The sequence below is a fragment of the Hoplias malabaricus genome, chromosome X1, assembly GCF_029633855.1.
Source record: "Hoplias malabaricus isolate fHopMal1 chromosome X1, fHopMal1.hap1, whole genome shotgun sequence".
Classification (NCBI taxonomy): Eukaryota; Metazoa; Chordata; class Actinopteri; order Characiformes; family Erythrinidae; genus Hoplias; species Hoplias malabaricus.
The window spans coordinates 24,361,486-24,380,687 of NC_089818.1; the positions used below are offsets into that span (position 1 = coordinate 24,361,486).

The 19,202-nt window shown below is 44.5% G+C and overlaps 1 protein-coding gene across 1 annotated transcript; it reads right to left on the minus strand.

The window, feature by feature from the left end:
• Positions 1 to 414: 414 nt before the first annotated feature.
• LOC136675965 (protein fem-1 homolog A) lies at positions 415 to 4,404 on the minus strand. Its single transcript, XM_066652793.1, has one exon. It carries the CDS (start codon positions 4,249 to 4,251, stop codon positions 2,398 to 2,400), a length of 1,854 nt encoding a protein of 617 aa, XP_066508890.1. The 5' UTR covers positions 4,252 to 4,404; the 3' UTR covers positions 415 to 2,397.
• Between the last annotated feature and the right edge of the window lie 14,798 nt (positions 4,405 to 19,202).

The window sequence follows — 19,202 nt, forward strand, 5'->3', positions numbered from 1 at the left end:
ACAGCACGTAAAGCAATTTATACCCTCCCTGAAACTGCAGACCTTTAACCACGGCTTTGGACAAACAATAAAGCAGTGGCTGGAGCGCTGCCGTTTCTGTGATACACTTCAAGGTGCATGTGAGGTTAACAGAGTCAAAGCGGTAAAGGTTTTTTAGCCGAAGCAAAACTCTGCAGAAGGATGAACAAGAAACGTATTCCAAAAAATAAACTGAATAAATGAAATGAGCGCAAACTGTAGCTGAGATACGAATGCGGAATAAAAAAGGGCTAAAATGTACGTTAAATATATAGACACCCCCAAATTCCCCTAACAACATTTTCAGCAAGTTATTGTACTCCTTTTAATTATAAAGTGAAGACAAAATAAGACTTGCACGGCCCATTTTTAACTTTTTTTCCTTGTCCTTTTTACGCTGCAGGTGGAATTTTTGAACCATGTTTACATTTTACAGACGTATCTCTAATCAGCAGATATTTGACTAAGTAACAGTGCAAAAGTAAATACACACAAGTGTGACATATTCAAACTCGTCCATAAAAATAGGCAACAATTTTGCTGTCAAACCTGAGTGGAAAATTCCTGAAAATTCTCCCCAAGGCACAGCAGCATACGAGAAAGACGCTATATAAGTTACAGCGTTTATGTAACAACAACAAGACCTCCACACAGTGATACTCAAATGGGACACGTGAATTTTATTCAGGCATCTCCAAACACATTTCTGTCCTGAAGTAAAAGGTCATAAATTAAATCAAATTAGATGCAATTACTGAGAGAAAAAGTCTCAGGTTTTGAGGCTAAGTAGTGTTAGCATATTCCAAAGTGCTTGTTTTGAGAAGAATTTGCAGAGAAAACAACTGAAAGACCAACAGAAAATGTTAAGTTCATACAGAGAATAACTCAAAGAAAATGATACAGACAAATCAGAAGTAAGACTAAAGAGTCGTATGTAACCGGCAACGCAGGTTGCCAAATCCGTCACTCTAAATCCACCTCTGGTGATGATAAAAATGCATAGATATTGAAGTGTCCACAGCCAACAAATATAGCTGTTGTCGTACTGGGTAAAGTGCTAAATTCACAAAAGAGGGGAAAAACCAGAACCATTTCTGCTCTCGTGGCTGAGGAGTAAAATAAACACAGTAAATCAAGTGCAAAAGACTGTGCAGATGTTCCAGAGGCCAAAGAATCTCTCCCACGTTCACCCGTTTTTACAAGAGACAATTTAACCACACCACACTAATGCGTTTAACAATAAACAGACAATGATCGCAGCTAGCATGACATCACCATCATAGCAACACTGGCGTTCATTCATTGTCAGCACCCATTAGCATCGCCTGGTTCAACCGTTCCCTTCAAGGGGGAGGTGGGAGACAGTGCCCAGAGCTTTAAAAACCCAAACACATCAAGTAGACAGAAATGTAAGGCTACGATTTGGCACAAGAGGAACCCACTCCTTTGAAACTGCATCATATGACATTTGATGAGAAAATGTTGCCAGTGAGAATGTCAGCAATGCTTACTCTACCTTGTATTATAAAGAGAGCACATCAAATTATATCATCCCTGTGACTCTTCCTACACTTACACCCATGCTGTCAAACTGGAGAGTGTGTTCTTATTAATAATAACAATGCAGTTTTTAAACCTGGCCTTAAAAAGGGCCACAACCGCACCATTCCAATATTATAAAGAAATAAACAGGCAAAAATTTGTTCGTATCCTGCTCATAAACGGGAAAAACGCGTGAATGAGGGGGAAGAGGGAGAAAAGATCAAATAAAGAAACATTAACAGATTAAGCCTAAATTAAACCCAAAAGTCTTTTCCCCGCTGGTAAACTGCAAACAGCGTCCAGGCACACAACAGTGTCCTCAGTTTGGTTTCTTCCTTTTCATTAAGCCCTTAAAAGGCAGGCAGGCATAGAAAGAAAGGTCTCTCGCACGCGCACACACACCACATCAGGTCGCTGAATGCACACATTTTCCTTATTTGCAATAAACAGCCTGGAATTATTGCTGTGGTTTAGGCTGAGCAACGTGAGACGCCTGAAATGTGGCGACTTCGGGTCGAGTCTGCAGTGAAAGAGGGAAGAATAGGAAAAAGAGAGAGAGAGAGAGAGAGAGAGGTTAGGTTAGAGTTGTTGGGACATACAGATGTATTCAAAAGTTTAAACACCCCTGGTCAAATAACGCTTTGTGCATTTATTGTTTAGTTAAACACAGCATTTTCACAGAAAATGTCTATTTCTATGTGCACTGCATGAGTGTTGTATTCCATTTAGAAAACTGAACAAAACACTAATTGACCAGGGTCACCAAAAATGTGTTTTGAATATATCTATATGGGGGGGCTAGAGGTGAGAAAGATGGTAAAAGGGGGTGAGAGAGTGTCAATGCAGCTCAATGAAGGCCTCCATTTCCTCAGAGATGAGTCCTTTGTAGGGCAGTCTGTGTCGCTCCACAGCACGGGCGGCAAGGCACTGCAAGGTGACGTAGTTCAAAGGGTGCAGTGCATGCCTCCCGCTGCCATGCTCCTCTAGAAGCTCGTAGGGCGTTTTGCGTTTTGCATTGGTGGCGTCAAAGTGAGCCCCAGAGCCGATCAACAGAGACATGATGTCTGGGCAGCCGTTGGCAGCCGCCACATGAAGGGGTGTGTTGTTGTCGCAGTCACGTGCGTCCACATCGGCACCACACTCCAGGAGCAACGCAGTCACTTCCAGCGAAGGAAATCGACCTACTGGGTAACGGCCTACCGACGTCGTGTCCTTGTCTACAGCCATGTGGAGTGGAGTAAAGCCGTTTCTGCCTCTCGGGTTCAGCTTGAGGAGCTTGTACACCGTCTGCTTTTTCTGGTGCTCCTGCGCCGGGCTACACTCCAGCTTCTCCAGCAGGAAGATGAGGTGTAGGATGATGGAGAGGGCCTTTGCAAACTGTGGTGCTTCGGGGGGGCTGTCACGCTGAGCCACGGCCCGTTCCACCTCCCGCACGCCTTTGGCGAGGACGCCCATCAGGTCCTGGAAGGTAACCCGCGTTGCCAGGGCGCCTTTGGCTCTGTCCTGGAGGACAAAGGAGAAGAGCTCAGCGAAGGACAGGAAGCTGCTGGCTGTCATAGGGCTCAGGGGGTCCAGGTTGCTCTGCTGCATTTCCAGTGCATATTTCCACAGGCTGATGCACCGCTCGAAGTTTCCAGAGTCAGCGTAGACTGCACCTCTGTAGCGGATGTAGTAAGATGTGTCTGGGTGTGAAGGCCCCAAGATTCGTTCTCTCACAAGCAATGCCTGCATCCTCATCTCGTCCGGGTCTGTGATCAGGGCCTCCAGCTCCTCCGCTGTGCTTGCTTCTCGGGCGCAGTCATACGCTGGAACAGGGGGTCCTGGGGGTGGCTTGGCCAGGAAACTCACCCTATCTCCGGCTTGCCGGAGGTCCATAGCCCTTCTCCAGAAGCGCATGGCACCTAAAAGGTCTCGCTTCTTGTCTACAAAAGTGGCCCCCAACAACTCCAGGGCATCAATACGCTCCTCTCGAGAAGCTCTTGGCTGGTGGACCAAGTACTCGACTATGTTGGTGTGTCCGGTGACACTGGCAGCCAAAAGAGGGGTCATGCCATAGCCATCTTTTTCCATTCTGGCATTGCACTTAAGCAGCATTTTCATAATCTCTAAGCTCCCTGATTCTGCGCAATCATGCAAGGCCGTATTGCCCTTCACACTCTTGCGATTCACATCAGCCCCTCGCTCCAGAAGAAATTTGGCAATTTCCTTGTGGCCCTTATAACAAGAGATCATCAGGCATGTGTGACCATGGCGGTTGGCCACCTCCATATCCGCGTTATTTTCAACGAGGTAGCGTACTATCTCTAAATGCCCGTCAAAGCAGGCAGCCCTCAGCGGGGTCGAGTTTGTGAGCGTCGTGTTATTGACAGAAGCACCGTGTTTGAGCAGTGTTTTGACCACAGGCAAATGGCCCGCGGCAGAAGCCGCCCACAGCGGCGGAGCTCCCTCAATCGTCTCGCCATCAAAGTTTACCGAGCCTCCGAGCTCCACATTCGCCTTACAATGTTCCAGTAAGTAGTCCACCACCTCCAGATGTCCGTATCTGGAGGCTATGAGCAGCGGCGTGCCTCCCTGAGTCTTTTCCTCCGCCAGAGCCTCCAACTCCTCCGGACTTTTGTTGCTCAGCAACTTCTGGATAAGTTTCAGTTTGCCGTCTCTCGCCGCGTTAAACACCGCCGTCGTTATATCCATCTTAGCCGCATTAGACCCGCTCAAACCCTCAACTAAACCCGGACGACCATGAGACACTTCCCTTCCCGTTTAGCGCTCAAAACGTCGGCAAACCTCCGACTCTTCCCCGCTGTTGCTGCTGCCATTTTAAGGCTGCTATCAAAATGGCGTCGATGTTGTTTGACAGCTCCGTGTTCGCAGCTGGCGCTGGGAATTATGGGAGTTGTAGTTTGATCCTGATTAATGCAGCACTACAGAAACGGACGTTGGAAATACAGTTCACACAATGCGCTAAAACTGACACGACGGTTTGTAGTTTTAACCGCAGGTTGTGTTCGAAACAACTCGACGGCACACTACTAAGTGTGTCAAAAATAAGAGCTCCACATTATGGAAGTGGACTTTTTAGTGTATTGTGTAGTGTAGTGAAGTAGAATGAGACTGCGGACGCATATTTGTTTGGGTTATTTTTTTTAAAACAACATTCCCAACAATTCATTCGAAAGTCGAGAAATATGATAATGTAAATAAAATATAAAAATGTGACTTTACCGTAATTTATGCGACAGAATTCGTAAACGTGTAAACAATTTGATTTATTTATTATAAGCTTTTATAAAATGTAGTTTACAAAGAAGGGTGATTTTCCAATTCAATTCAAGCTATTCCCAATTTTTTTCTCTTGGTGGCTAGTGCAACGTTTGTGAGCTGATGGTCAAAAAGACAAAACGCAAACCAAAATATGTTTTAAAACATTTGAAACTTTAATATGTATAAATTACATTTTTAACATAAAAAATATATATTAGTATGTGGAAAAGCCCCAAAGCAGCATTTTGGATAGTCCTGGTTTAAGGACCCCTTTACACCTATAAAATAGACTTGAGCACATTATTTATTTCTCATTGTGAAACCCATACTATGAACGTTAAATGAAGTACATTTGCGGAGAGGCAGCTTAACACCACAAACAAAATAAACCCTTGAAATATTAACATAACAGCCTGGGCGACCAAAATAACTGTCAAATAATTTACATAAAAATCTTTCAGTTTGCATAAGGTACACAAAGATGAGCATAGATTTAGGTCGCTTTGATCTACTTCTTTCTTTTTATGGCTGGTGTGCACCCATATCATTACATTGCAAAATTGCCTTGTTCATTTTTGTTTGACATCCCCTGTAGGCCTAGTGTTTGTGAACTTTGACTTTTTAATCATGATGATTTAAACCCCTTGAATTTTAGAAACTCTGCACATTTATAGATTTTTCTTGGAAATATCTTCTATAAATAAAACACTGTTACAGAATATTACAGTGAAAAAAATACGAGACACACTCATGAGTCATCATTAGCATTAATACACTTTACCCCAACCCCATCCACCTACTCCACATTAATAAATACATACAAACATAAATAAATAAATACATTCAAATAAAACAAACAGCTATTTCCTGAAGCCATTTTCAGCCACTGTTTTCAAGCCAAATCAAGTCTGGAACGTCTTCACTGCCACCATCTTGAGGATGACTCCATCTGACCAGGAGCTAGTGTGTAGTTTGCTGACTGCACCCGGCACTGAGAGGTAGACTGGGTTTTGTTGTTGGTCTCTATGTTCAGTTTCACAACAAAATCACTAGTCTTCCACCCAGCACTGCAGGCCATTCAGACTTCAATCTCTGTTCAATAACAGATGTCTTCAGCTGTGTATCTGCAAGTGAAACAGAAAATATAAAACACAGGTTTGTTCTAGGGCGACAAAGAAAGCCTTTGAGGCGAGGTATCGCTGCTTTTTAAGCCTATTATTCAGTAATGATTGGCTAGTTGATTTGCCTCTGTGTGGAGGCTGATGACTGGAGCTCTATGGAATTGGAAAAGCCTCCAATTCTCATAAGTGACATAGTAATCACAGCTGGTTTATGTTCATTTTCTGTTTCTATGGCACTCTGCACTTGGTCGGCTGAAAAATGAGGCGGAAAAACTAGGAAAAAAGAAGAATCTTAAGAAGTACATATTGGATTTCTCACTTGTTCCAAACCATTTCCTGTGAACTATTAATATTCAAATAAAAACGTATGAAAATCACTTACTATTATTGGCTTATTTTTAATATAACATTTTATTCTAAAAATCTATTACTCTGTTAAGAATCACACTGTTGGAAAATGACACCCCCCACTGTGTCCTGTAGAAAGTCATGAGAAATGATTTGCCCAAAATAACTCAATAAAATCCTGTAATAAAACCTTACAGTAAAATATTTCCATGGCTTTTATTTTCTCTTTTTTTCCAATGCGTGCTCCACCCACAAATTAATTCTAATCCACTGGAACTGCTGCTTTGTTGGACAAGCTTTAACTGTTTAACTGAGCATGGGACTGTAGCGTTTTAAACCTGAAATTCAGCATTAATATAGAAGCATAATTGGAACAAAAAACTCCCCATTTTTACATTTATTTTATTGATTTATTTAATTTTTTTATTTTATAATTTTACAAAAATTTACTGTCCTTTCCTTGGTGTAAAAACACCACAAAATTGATTGAGAATTTATACTTTGTCCTCATCCTGTAAAGATACTGGAGCCTATTTGGAGATATTAGATTCATTCATTTATGCGTTCATGGAGTTTATGTGCAGTTCGTTTTCTCATTAAACAGAACGGGTTTGGACAGCGTTCTCAAAAGCTTGATCGACTTAGCAACAGTTGCTAAGAAACAACATATTTGTGGGTGGAGCATGGAGAGGGCAGCTGGACAGATCAGAGAAATGAGCGTGGTTCTGGAGACTGTATTGATCTCCTGTGTTCTTTTTGTGGTTTGTCCATCACTACAGAAAATAGTGATGCTCTATGTGCTACAAAAGAAAACAGAGAATGGCAGCCAAAGGCAAATGGTTGTGGTTGGGTGGGGGAGGGGGGGGTGCATCCCACACAAATTAATTTCCCTATCTCTCTCTCTCTCTCTCTCTCTCTCTCTCTCTCTCTGTTGACATTCACGTTCTCTTTATTGCAGCGATGCCAAGGGTTATTCCCCCTCTTTCAAAAAAAGCAGGTGAGAAGGAGAGAGAGGAGGAGGGCTTGAAAAAGAAAGTGAGAGTGGGGGGTTGGTAAAACAGGAGGGAGAGAAGGAGGAAGAGAGGAAGGAGGGGGAGGGAAAGATGGAGAGAGGGAGAATGGGAAATGGAGAGAAATTGGGAGAGTGAGAGAGAGAGAGGGAACAAGAGAGAAAAAGCAAAGAGACAGGCGGAAAAAAGAGGATAAGGGAGACAGGAAGATGACAGAGAGATAAAAGCAAACACAGGAGAAAGATGAGAGACAAAAGGCAAGGATAGGGAAGGATGAATCTGGAGAAAATGTGAAGGAGAGAGAGGGAGAGAGAGAGAGAGAGAGAGAAGCAAATGGGGGAAGGAAGCAGGAGAAAGGGGAGGTAGGAGCAAGAGAGAAGGTAAAGAGACATAGTGGGAGAGAAAGCAGGAGGAGAAGAGAAACTGGGAGAGGAATAGAGTAAAAAAAGAAAGAGAAATAAAAACAGAATATATATATGAGAGAGAGAGAGAGAGAGAGAGAGAGACTGCAGAGTTGAATAGAGAGAACACGGTGAATGTACAGCAGTGATGACGTGTCTGTGCTCACTGTCACCTGCTTTTCACAAGAATCATCTGAACATGAGCTCAGAATCATGTCTCCTTCACACACACACACACAAACTCTCTCTCTCTCTCTCTCCCTCTCTCTCTCTCTCTCTCCCTCTCTCTAATCATTGTCCTTCATCTGTGCTGTGTTTCATGGGCAGCGCTGGTAGCTATGCAACAAGGGCTGAAGCAGCAGAAGGGGAAGGGGGGGGGGTGGAGGAAGATGGGGGAAGGGGGCCTGTTGGACGTGGAGGATGATTAGCCTCCAGTAGCGACGGAAGAAAACTTACCTGTTGTCTGCTTTCGTGCCACGCTGCTGTTTGCTGGACACTAGCTGTTTTGTTGGACCCTATGGCGTTATGTTATTTACTGCCTTTCTGCAGTGAAACCGCATCTTAAATCTCACTGGGTCTGGTTCACTCTTTTACAGGAACATCTGGTTCTTTGTGCCTCTTCAGCGTGTTAATAAATAACAGGATGCTACAAGGAACACGCGTAGTCAAAGTGTTGCATCAGCGCTGAGTTTGACCCCTTATAACATTTCTGTTGACACTTTCTACCCTTCCCTACATCTTACAGCCACAGTCTTTACATCAATGCAGTTGGTAGAAGGAAAAGAAGGGTTATGAGCATTAAATAAGCCAAGTCTGAGACAACCAAGACATATGTTGTTAAGAAAAGGGCATCGGCGGTCATTTCTCTTCCTCTCAGACAGAGGGAATTTGGCTCTTTTCTGAATTGTAAAATGTGTTTATTGTGTCGGTTGTCAATTTGGCAACAAACACCTTACTGCCATTGGTAAGCAGTTAAAACACATGAATAAAAGGGCAACACCTGTTGCTTGCCAAATAGTGAGCCCACTCTATTAGTCTACACTCTACAGTATTGAACCTCTTTTCTTCATCAGATTTCCATCTACACGTGTTGTCCTTTGGTTAGAAGGCTATAAGCGCTTATTAATGATTTATAACATGTCTGTTGACCTAGTTTAAAACATGAATAAACTCACTACAAACCATTCTTTAACCCTTTCAGAGGATAGTCTTATTATACAGTGCTGTCCAAACACGAAGACGGAAAATGTGCAAAAGGGAGCTGTCCACGGCGCTGGTGCTGAAACCCGCCCAATGCCAGCCACCGTTCTCTCTGCTTTCGGCCAAGGGAACTTACCACCTGTTGCACGAAAGTTTCAGTCGCTTAAAAGGGCCTTTTGCGAGGGATAACTCTCGTTTTCTCGCCTCGGACCCGTTCGGAAGCGCAGATAAACAGCAGCCACCTGTTTATGAACCTGACCACCGCAGTCAGCTTGTTTTAATGGAGAAGACATTTACAGAACTTGATTCAATGCACCGTGAGGCCAGTGAGAGAAGGGCGTACCAGCGTTTAAGTCTCGAACAACAACAAAACGCGCCTTCAGCCCTGTCGTGACGGGCGTTGGGTGTGGATGAGTCGAAATGTCGCCAGTTTCATTGCTTTCAGCTGTAAATGTGACTCACCCCTTTTCCAAAGCAACAGGTGATTCTGACGCGCTGTGGATGTTGATGGTGGTCTTCAGCTTCAGCCATGAAAGCCCCAAGCGTCCATTCTGCTGCTAACCCCCCCAACAACACGTACACAAACACACACGCACACACACACACACACACACACACACAAACCCAAGCGTAACGGCGATGATGTTACTGGGCGGCTCGCGGAGAGAGCACGAGCGCCCTGTCTGTTTATATACTGTCCAAACAAGACGGAGGGACGGATTATTAGCGGTGACGACTCCCAGGGTCCAGCCAATTGAATCTCGCGCTGGCTTTCTTTACTCGCGCCTCATAGTCACCGCGAGCTCTCGGAGCCACAGCGAGTCTTCACAACACTGAGACACATGTGGTCTGGGCTTTTTCAACAGAAAACATCCAACACGTCCTTAAAACGCTCCCCGAGGTTTGTCCAGGCACTGCCTCAGCGCGTCTCTCTGTGTTTTATGCCGCTGTGGTCGGAGATGACCAACATGGCTCCAGTTTGCTGCTCGTTGTGAGGTGCAACAGGCATCTGGACGTGATAGGGTTCTTGTTTACACTTCGGAAAACTGCAGTGAGGTCATGATTTCTTTGGAAATGATTCTGTAGATCACACATCTAGAGCCCAGTAGATGTTCAAATATATTTTGTGAGCGTTTGTTTCCTTTTTTGTGTGTGTGTGTGTGTAGTGTGTTATTGTAATTCAAAATTCAAACATTGTTTAGCTTTCCTTTTTTGGTAACTGTCGCATATAAAACATTACAATTGTCATTTTATTCAGTATTATAAAACGAAAAATTAAATATTATCATGCATAAAATCGCCATCTTTAAAGGAATACTACGTAAGATTAGGGGTTTTTGGCTCTGGAGCTTTCTGCAGTGCTCACTTTTACAGGTGAATGTAGCATCACAATAAATTTGAAGCTGTTATTTTAAAGTAAAACTGCAGAGTTCCTTTAAATCGTCGAAGCCAAAGCTCATTTATTTACTTTTGGATACAATTTTATCCCCAAGAACCCGACAAATCACTGCACATTTTTCCTTGAAAGAAAAAACAACAAATGCAGTGAGGAATAATTTGTCCTCGCATGTAATTTTCAAAACATTTTTTAGTTGAGTGTGGTGTGTTCTCCCTGTGTCTGCGTGGGTTTCCTCCGGGTGACTGTCTGTGAGGAGTGTGGTGTGTTCTCTCTGTGTCTGTGTGGGTTTCCTCCGGGTGACTGTCTGTGAGGAGTGTGGTGTGTTCTCTCTGTGTCTGCGTGGGTTTCCTCCGGGTGACTGTCTGTGAGGAGTGTGGTGTGTTCTCTCTGTGTCTGCGTGGGTTTCCTCCGGGTGCTCCGGTTTCCTCCCACACTCCAAAAACACACGTTGGTAGGTGGATTGGTGACTCAAAAGTGTCTGTAGGTGTTAGTGTGTGTCGCACTGTGAAGGACTGATGCCCTCTCCAGGGTGTGTATTCTGGCTCGGATCTGGACCCACCATGACCCTGAACTGGATAAGCACTTACAGACAATAAATGAATGAATAAAATGACAGTTGTCATTTTTAATACGACAAAAAAGCAGGAAAATATTTGTAGACTCTCACGCTGTCGGCTGGATGTTTTTGGTCGGTGGACTGTTCTCAGTCCAGACACTGAGGGGTTTAAAAACTCCAGCAGCACTGCTGTGTCTGATCCACTCTACACCAGCACAACACACACTAACACACCACCACCACGTCAGTGTCACTGCAGCCTCCTCTGTGGTGGTCCTGGTTTTCCCGATCCTTGCAGAACAGGGTCAAATGTGCAAACAAAGTATGCAGAGCAACAGGTGATCTATAGTTTATAACCATAGAACTACAAAGTGCACTTATGATGCATTAAAATTCTACAGTAAATTAAAACCTGCCTTTTCAAAGCAAGGGGTCGCGTTCTGAAGTAATGAGTCCTGGTCGCATTGACTGGACCCTGAAGTGGCCCTATTTGCATGGGCTCTCCTCAGTGGCTTTAATGGCCTTACTACACCATGATTCATCATCATACGGGTAGACGGAGGAGCATGTTCGTGCCCTGAACCTACAGCAGCGGGCTCATGCATAATGGAACTTCCTATCTTTTATTGTAGAAGATGTTTTAGGGCCTAAGTGTGTAGCTTCCTATGAAATACCTCCCATTCGAGACGGGCCAAGTGTCCTCCATGAATACAGGCCATATCTCTGCTGCTCGAAAATAGAAAGCTTTGTTCTGTAAAGATGCTGTTAGTCATTGTGCTCTTAGAGGGTTCTTACAGGGTTTGTTTTGTTTCTGTTTTTTATTTTACGCTGATGGCTCCATCTCTAATGATGAATCTTAATGGACCTTCAGAAACAACAAGAAAGTCCACAGGAGACCGCTGTGTATTAACAAGATTAAGATATAGATATTTTTCATCATTAACAATAGAATCACACCGACCGAATAGCTCTCTTTTGACTATAATCCTGGAAGACATTTTTAACGAACTGCAGAAAAGCCCACAGTGGCCGACAAACCCAACACACTCCATGAGAATCCACAGCAGATTTGAGAAAAAACCTAAAATGAAAGAGGGCGGCATGGTGGTGCAGCAGGTAGTGTCTCTGTCACAGCTCCAGGGACAGTGAGGTTGTGGGTTCATATGCGCTTGAAGTGCGTGTGGGTGCGCAATGTTTTCTTTCAGAAATAAACCCCTTGTCTGTCTTATGGACGTTAGGATGAAAAAATGCCTGAATGTTGAGAAAAGACCAAAGCACCAGAGGACACCATGATACACACGTTTTCTTCATTCTTAACGACTGTAAATGAACTTAAAGAGCACACACACGTCTCACTAACGTAGGTACAACCATTAAACTCCTCTCATGAAGCCGCGTGTAATACTGTAAATGAGCTTATTTACATGGTGCTGAATACGGACGGAACATTGGACAGACGTTTAAACTCTTCCAGACGGAGTATCAAGGCATTTATTGTTTTCAGGTTTGTTCCTTACATCTTTGGAAAACTTAAAGCACATTCAGACGTGTGCTCTCTTAAAAACACAGGCTCCCAAATGCTGCTTGAGCCGAGTGTAAATCTCAGGCTATGAACATGTTACATATTATATTTCCAGTAATAAAACAGCCAATGAGAGGAGGTTATTCACGCTTCAGTGTCAGAAAAATGCAGAAATCCAGTTCAACTTTCATTCATTCATTCATTCATTCATCCTTTGTGACGGCTTCATCCTCTTCGGGGTCATGGAAGGGTCCAGAGCCGAACTGGAATCATTAGGTCCAAGGCAGGAATGGACTCTGGGCAGGGGGCCAGTTCATATCCAGGTGTAACACACTCACACAGTCATTCACACGTTCAACACCTGTGGACACTTTCACACATTCACCCAGTCAGTAACACACTCACTTCTGCACAGCCACCCAATTCCCCAGCAGTGGGCGGAAACCAGAGCATCTGGAGGAAACACACACACACACACACACACACACAGAGGTGGAGATGTGTTTGATAGGGACACCACATGCAGCTCCATCACGCCTCACAACTAAGACCAGAACAGTTCAATATAACATCAGTATTTTCAGAATTTAATGTGTCTGTGCTTTGCCTTTTTCTTTTCACTCCACTCTGCTCTGTCAGTTTCTCCGTCATTGTTCGGAGGACACATTGTTTTGTCCATTTCCTTTCAGATCTATTACCAGGCCCCGGGGATTTGCCTTCCAAAGCGTGCCGCAGGAAGTGAGAGGAAGCGCTATGAGAGGACCATTCTTAATAAAGCTATCGTTTCCCGATTATGACACGGCCCTGATTCTCTTCTGCATCTGATCCACAAGCTTCACAAACACTTCACCTACGGACACTTTTCAGTCTCCAATCGACCTGATTGGAAAGAAAACCGGAGCACCCGGAGGAAACCCACGCAGACACAGGGAGAACACACCACACTCCTCACAGACAGTCACCCGGAGGAAACCCACGCAGACACAGAGAGAACACACCACACTCCTCACAGACAGTCACCCGGAGGAAACCCACGCAGACACAGGGAGAACACACCACACTCCTCACAGACAGTCACCCGGAGGAAACCCACGCAGACACAGGGAGAACACCCCACACTCCTCACAGACAGTCACCCGGAGGAAACCCACGCAGACACAGAGAGAACACACCACACTCCTCACAGACAGTCACCCGGAGGAAACCCACGCAGACACAGGGAGAACACACCACACTCCTCACAGACAGTCACCCGGAGGAAACCCACGCAGACACAGAGAGAACACACCACACTCCTCACAGACAGTCACCCGGAGGAAACCCACGCAGACACAGGAAGAACACACCACACTCCTCACAGACAGTCACCCAGAGGAAACCCACACAGACACAGGGAGAACACACCACACTCCTCACAGACAGTCACCCGGAGGAAACCCACGCAGACACAGAGAGAACATACCACACTCCTCACAGACACTTAAATATAGGTGGTGTTTGAACCCAGGACCTGCCTCCATTTTAACCTCTCGCTTTGACCTTTGACATAAATCATGATTTGGTTTGATTTTCTTGGTTTTCACCTCTACACACTACAATTCCCAGCATGCATTGGTCTGGAAATGTTAATTACTGGCTTTATGCTGGTTGTCTGCATTTTGTCGTGATTGACAAATCTCTCCGACCAATCTGTGTTCTGCAAGGTTCCACAGGAATGCAGGGAGAAAGGAAGCACCCGGTATTAAACAGAGTAGAGCCGAGCCGAGCCGAGTAGGTACCACACGGTGGAACAGCGCCAAAAGGTAGATTAATATCCTGATCACCAGCAAAACCAACGTACATTTTCTGTTGGAAGTTATGATGCTGGGTGAGCAGGTAAACCAAGGCCAGAGCGGCACGGACTTCACTGGTCTCTGTAGTTCTGTGTAGCCTCGCAGCTCTAAAATGAAAGAAAGAGTGAAAAAAAGGAAGAAAGAAAGAAGACAACAAGCATACCTCGAGTGACTGGAACTGGACGGTTGTACTATTGCTAAAGTCATTTAGAACTACGACCTTATCTTAATCGCACCCCAACCCCACGTCCATCCAGGCTTTACCCATCGCCAGGTGAAAGCACCGTCCACCGTGTGTCCGTAGGTGCTCTCTGTGGAGACGCTGTTCAATTTGCGAATGAAACCTGACCCTCTCCTGCTCCTTTCCCTGTGCTGTCATAGCCTGGGGCGAAACAGGATTGACCGGTAACAATGCGCAGGTTCACCGTGGTCACCAAGCTCCTGGGGGCTGCTATAATGGATGGATTAGAAGCGATGGCGGAGGCCTGAGACGTTCCACTGGCCGTAAGCGGACAGGAGAGGGATTATGCATATTGAAGGCGTCCCTTCCATTATCTTTCTCCCTCCTGGACCTATCGGCTTTGGGAAGAGGGGCGCCGAGAGTGTTCTAGTGAGATGCATCTTTACATCACAATGGTTTTTGATTTGGATTTGGATCAGCGCGGTTATTTGGAATCAAGGTGAAGCCTGAGGGCCCCGCGCCAGCAGCCGTGCTCCATTGTGTGCATGTGTGTGGCACGGCTTTAATCCTAAATGATTTTCCTGAAAAAGGCAGCGTTTCGTGTGGTGTCCTCGCAGTTCACTGTAACAGGTTGTTTTTGGGTTTTTTATTTTAGCTTGTGACTGAAAGAACACATAGATCATGTAAATGACATCACAACAATCGAGTTACAGTCATTTATGAAAAATGCATTGTACATTTCAAGAAGTGTTTTAATGATTCAGAATAAAATGCACTGAATGAACATGTGTCTAAAAATATCATAACACTTTTATTAGAAATAAACAAAGCATATTTTACTAGTACATTAAAGCAAATATTATATTACAGCACTTTTCCACTGCATGATACCTACTCTATTCAACTGTATCCTCGCTTTGGACCGGATCCATTTCCATTACTACAGCTCCCCACCCCCTGAAATGTAACTGGCGATGTTGCAAAACACAATCTGTAACATTGTCTGTGACTGTCTGTGAGGAGTGTGGTGTTCTCCCTGTGTCTGTGTGGGTTTCCTCCGGGTGACTGTCTGTGAGGAGTGTGGTGTGTTCTCCCTGTGTCTGCGTGGGTTTCCTCCGGGTGACTGTCTGTGAGGAGTGTGGTGTGTTCTCTCTGTGTCTGCGTGGGTTTCCTCCGGGTGACTGTCTGTGAGGAGTGTGGTGTGTTCTCTCTGTGTCTGCGTGGGTTTCCTCCGGGTGACTGTCTGTGAGGAGTGTGGTGTGTTCTCTCTGTGTCTGCGTGGGTTTCCTCTGGGTGACTGTCTGTGAGGAGTGTGGTGTGTTCTCCCTGTGTCTGTGGGGGTTTCCTTCGGGTGACTGTCTGTGAGGAGTCCGTACTTAGCTCTTTTGGAACCCCAACCAAACCTTAAAAATAGTACCCGGTTCCAAATAAACAGAGTAGAGTCGTGGGGAGTAGCGCAACATTAAACACTCGTCCAGTGTTTCTTCTGATGTCAAAAGCATTTGTTCTGTAACAGCCTCTGCTAAATATCTAGAAAGCCTTTTCACTATATGCTGGAACAATCCTGTGAGGATTTGATTGCATTCATTGAATTGCAGTGAGGTCAGGTACTCACGAAAGCCACTCGAACTCATCTCAGAAACTGAAAGAAGCTCAACCTTCACTGCTCCACCGCAGCCCACTGGGAGATTTATACTCCTCGAGCTGATGTGTGGAATTGGGCATGGTGACCTGGAACTGGCTGTTCCAGAGGTTCCTATTTTGTTTCTTGTTTTTCAGTGTAGCTTGTAGAAACTGTGTGTGCACGGTTGAAGGCCTAAGTCAACAGCCACTTACACTACTAAAATTTAATAACCTAAGCCTCTGTTAAAGCAGCAAGGTGAGCTGAGGTCTCTGTTAAAGCACCAAGCTACTGGAGACTAGTGCGCCTTCTAAGAAACACTGTGTCATATTGCTTGGAAAAAAAAAAAAAAACATCTTACTGTTAGCAAACCACACTGCTCAGAAAACCTGTTTATGTTGATTATTATTAACAGTAACCCAAAGAACCCAGACACAGTCTAATCACATTTTACTTTGCCACTCTTTCTTAAAAAAATCCAAAAGACATTTGAACAGAATAGTACAAGTATATAACCATGCTAACACTTGAGGCTAACACCCATTACAAGTTCAATCACTGTAAACTACTGCCTCAGAATGACATTGCTACTGGGTGCTGAACACATCAGTGTCTCTGTTGGTCAAGGAGAGTCTAACATCGAACATATCCAGCCAAAATCGGGTCTTTGGCCACCGACTAGCCACTGATAAAGGGCTGGAGAATGGCTAGCACTGCATTAGCGCACCGTCTCTGCTCCAGGAGTTACACGTTAGTTGTATAATGGATAAATCTGTGTTCACATATTCATTGCAGGTTTTCATGTGGTTCAGATTACATCAGATATCAGGTCTAATTTAAAACGTATGGCTTGTTATATTTAGTGCAATCTGCCAGAGAGAATCTCTTTGCTAAAACACACAGGAAAAGGGGGAAAATGACGACAAGCCCAAAACTGAATGTACTGTTCAACAAAAGCAGCCAAATTTTCAGTTCTATCCAGGCCTTAATCACACCTCAGCTTGTGATGCCAGAATGAGGCTCATCACTGAAGCCCCTGCAGTAGGATGGCGTTAATAGGCCTGTGGCGAGGTGTTGATTTAATAGTAAATCACTAAAGCTTCGCCTCAAACCGTGTACAGTGTTCAGCTTGGGGTGTGTTTTTTTTTCAGCCCTAAAAACAGAAGGGAACGTTTCTTTGATTGCTGCGGATCATCCCTCATTCTCTCATCAGAATTGTGGAGGAATAAACGAGGTTCATGAATGCTAAATGATGAATGGAAGATTGTGTGAGAGGAATACTTGATTTGTGATGAGGCGAGGAGAATGATGTGTTCTCTTTTAAAGGTGGATTAGACTGTAGTTCCTGACATTTTCATAAGAACAATAACGCGCTTCCTTTGGCATCTACATCAACTCGACTATGTTCTCTTTATGTTCTCATATCTCTGATAAACAAAGCCAGTTTTGTCTCTTTAAAAAAAAAACCTTGTTTTGAAATGCAGCCCCTTTTAAGAGTGACCTTAAACCACAGGTTCAGGATCAGTGTTTAAATGTGCTGTCTACTACACTGTGTTGTATCGTCTGTGGGGAAGAGCTGGGTTTGCCCCCTGGTGGTTGAACCGAGGAATAACCCAGATTCATCCAGAGTGAACCAGATCAAACAAGATTACACGAGTAAAGTGAAAATATATTTGTATAAATATATAAATGTTGGTCAGAAACACTATGTGCATATTTCCTACATGTAAATGTACATTAATTTAATAAAACCTGATTACCTCACACATGAAATCCGTGAATATGCTCCTGCTGAGGTCTACTGCATCTTTACCTTGAAACATTATCATTAAATTACACTCAAAGGTGCTGTTTTAAACGTATGTACGTATTACACGTAAACGTATTACATGTAAAGATGTAATGTAAATAATATATTTTTTAAAAGTTGTCATTAGCATCTATGCTAAATTGCGTGCTCTGCTAACAGAAGAAACCCTGCTGCTCAGTTAAGATCTCAGATTACCCCTGAATTATGAAGCCCCCCTTTAACAGAGATTATAACTGTATAAACAACATACATTGTTTTTGTTGCTTATGGTGACAGCTTACATTAATGGATCTAGGTTCAATGCACAGTGAGTTTACACCAGTTCACTATAAAAATACATTCATACACATCATCCTGATGTGTATAAATGGAAACTGCTAAAGAATAATTAGAAATAACACTGCAAAAACAAACTTGAATGTAAAAATATAACAAGAAATGACCACATCATTCACATAGTCACATTAAATAATTAATATCTACAAATTAGCATTTTTGGTGCCACGGTGATGCAGCAGGTAGTGTCCTGGAGGTTGTGGGTTCGATTCCCGCTCCGGGTGACTGTCTGTGAGGAGTGTGGTGTGTTCTCTCTGTGTCTGCGTGGGTTTCCTCCGGGTGACTGTCTGTGAGGAGTGTGGTGTGTTCTCTCTGTGTCTGCGTGGATTTCCTCCAGGTGACTGTCTGTGAGGAGTGTGGTGTGTTCTCCCTGTGTCTGCGTGGGTTTCCTCCGGGTGACTGTCTGTGAAGAGTGTGGTGTGTTCTCTCTGTGTCTGCGTGGGTTTCCTCCGGGTGACTGTCTGTGAGGAGTGTGGTGTGTTCTCCCTGTGTCTGCGTGGGTTTCCTCCGGGTGATTGTCTGTGAGGAGTGTGGTGTGTTCTACCTGTGTCTGCGTGGGTTTCCTCCGGGTGACTGTCTGTGAGGAGTGTGGTGTGTTCTCCGTGTCTGCGTGGGTTTCCTCCGGGTGACTGTCTGTGAGGAGTGTGGTGTGTTCTCCCTGTGTCTGCGTGGGTTTCCTCCGGGTGACTGTCTGTGAGGAGTGTGGTGTGTTCTCCCTGTGTCTGCGTCGGTTTCCTCTGGGTGACTGTCTGTGAGGAGTGTGGTGTGTTCTCCCTGTGTCTGCGTGGGTTTCCTCCGGGTGCTCTGGTTTCCTCCCATGCTCCAAAAACACACGTTGGTGGGTGGATTGGTGACTCAAAAGTGTCAGAAGGTGTGAGTGAATGTGTGAGTGTGTGTGTTGCCCTGTGAAGGACTGACGCCCCCTCCAGGGTGTGTTCCCGCCTTGCGCCCAATGATTCCAGGTAGGCTCTGGACCCACCGCGACCCTGAACTGGATAAGGGTTACAGATAATGAACAAATGAATTTTAGCATTTTTGCAACTC

What these genes read in the sequence shown, in the direction of transcription:
- LOC136675965 (XM_066652793.1), bottom strand. Translation starts at nt 4,251, where the DNA reads ATGGATATAACGACGGCGGTGTTTAACGCGGCGAGAGACGGCAAACTG.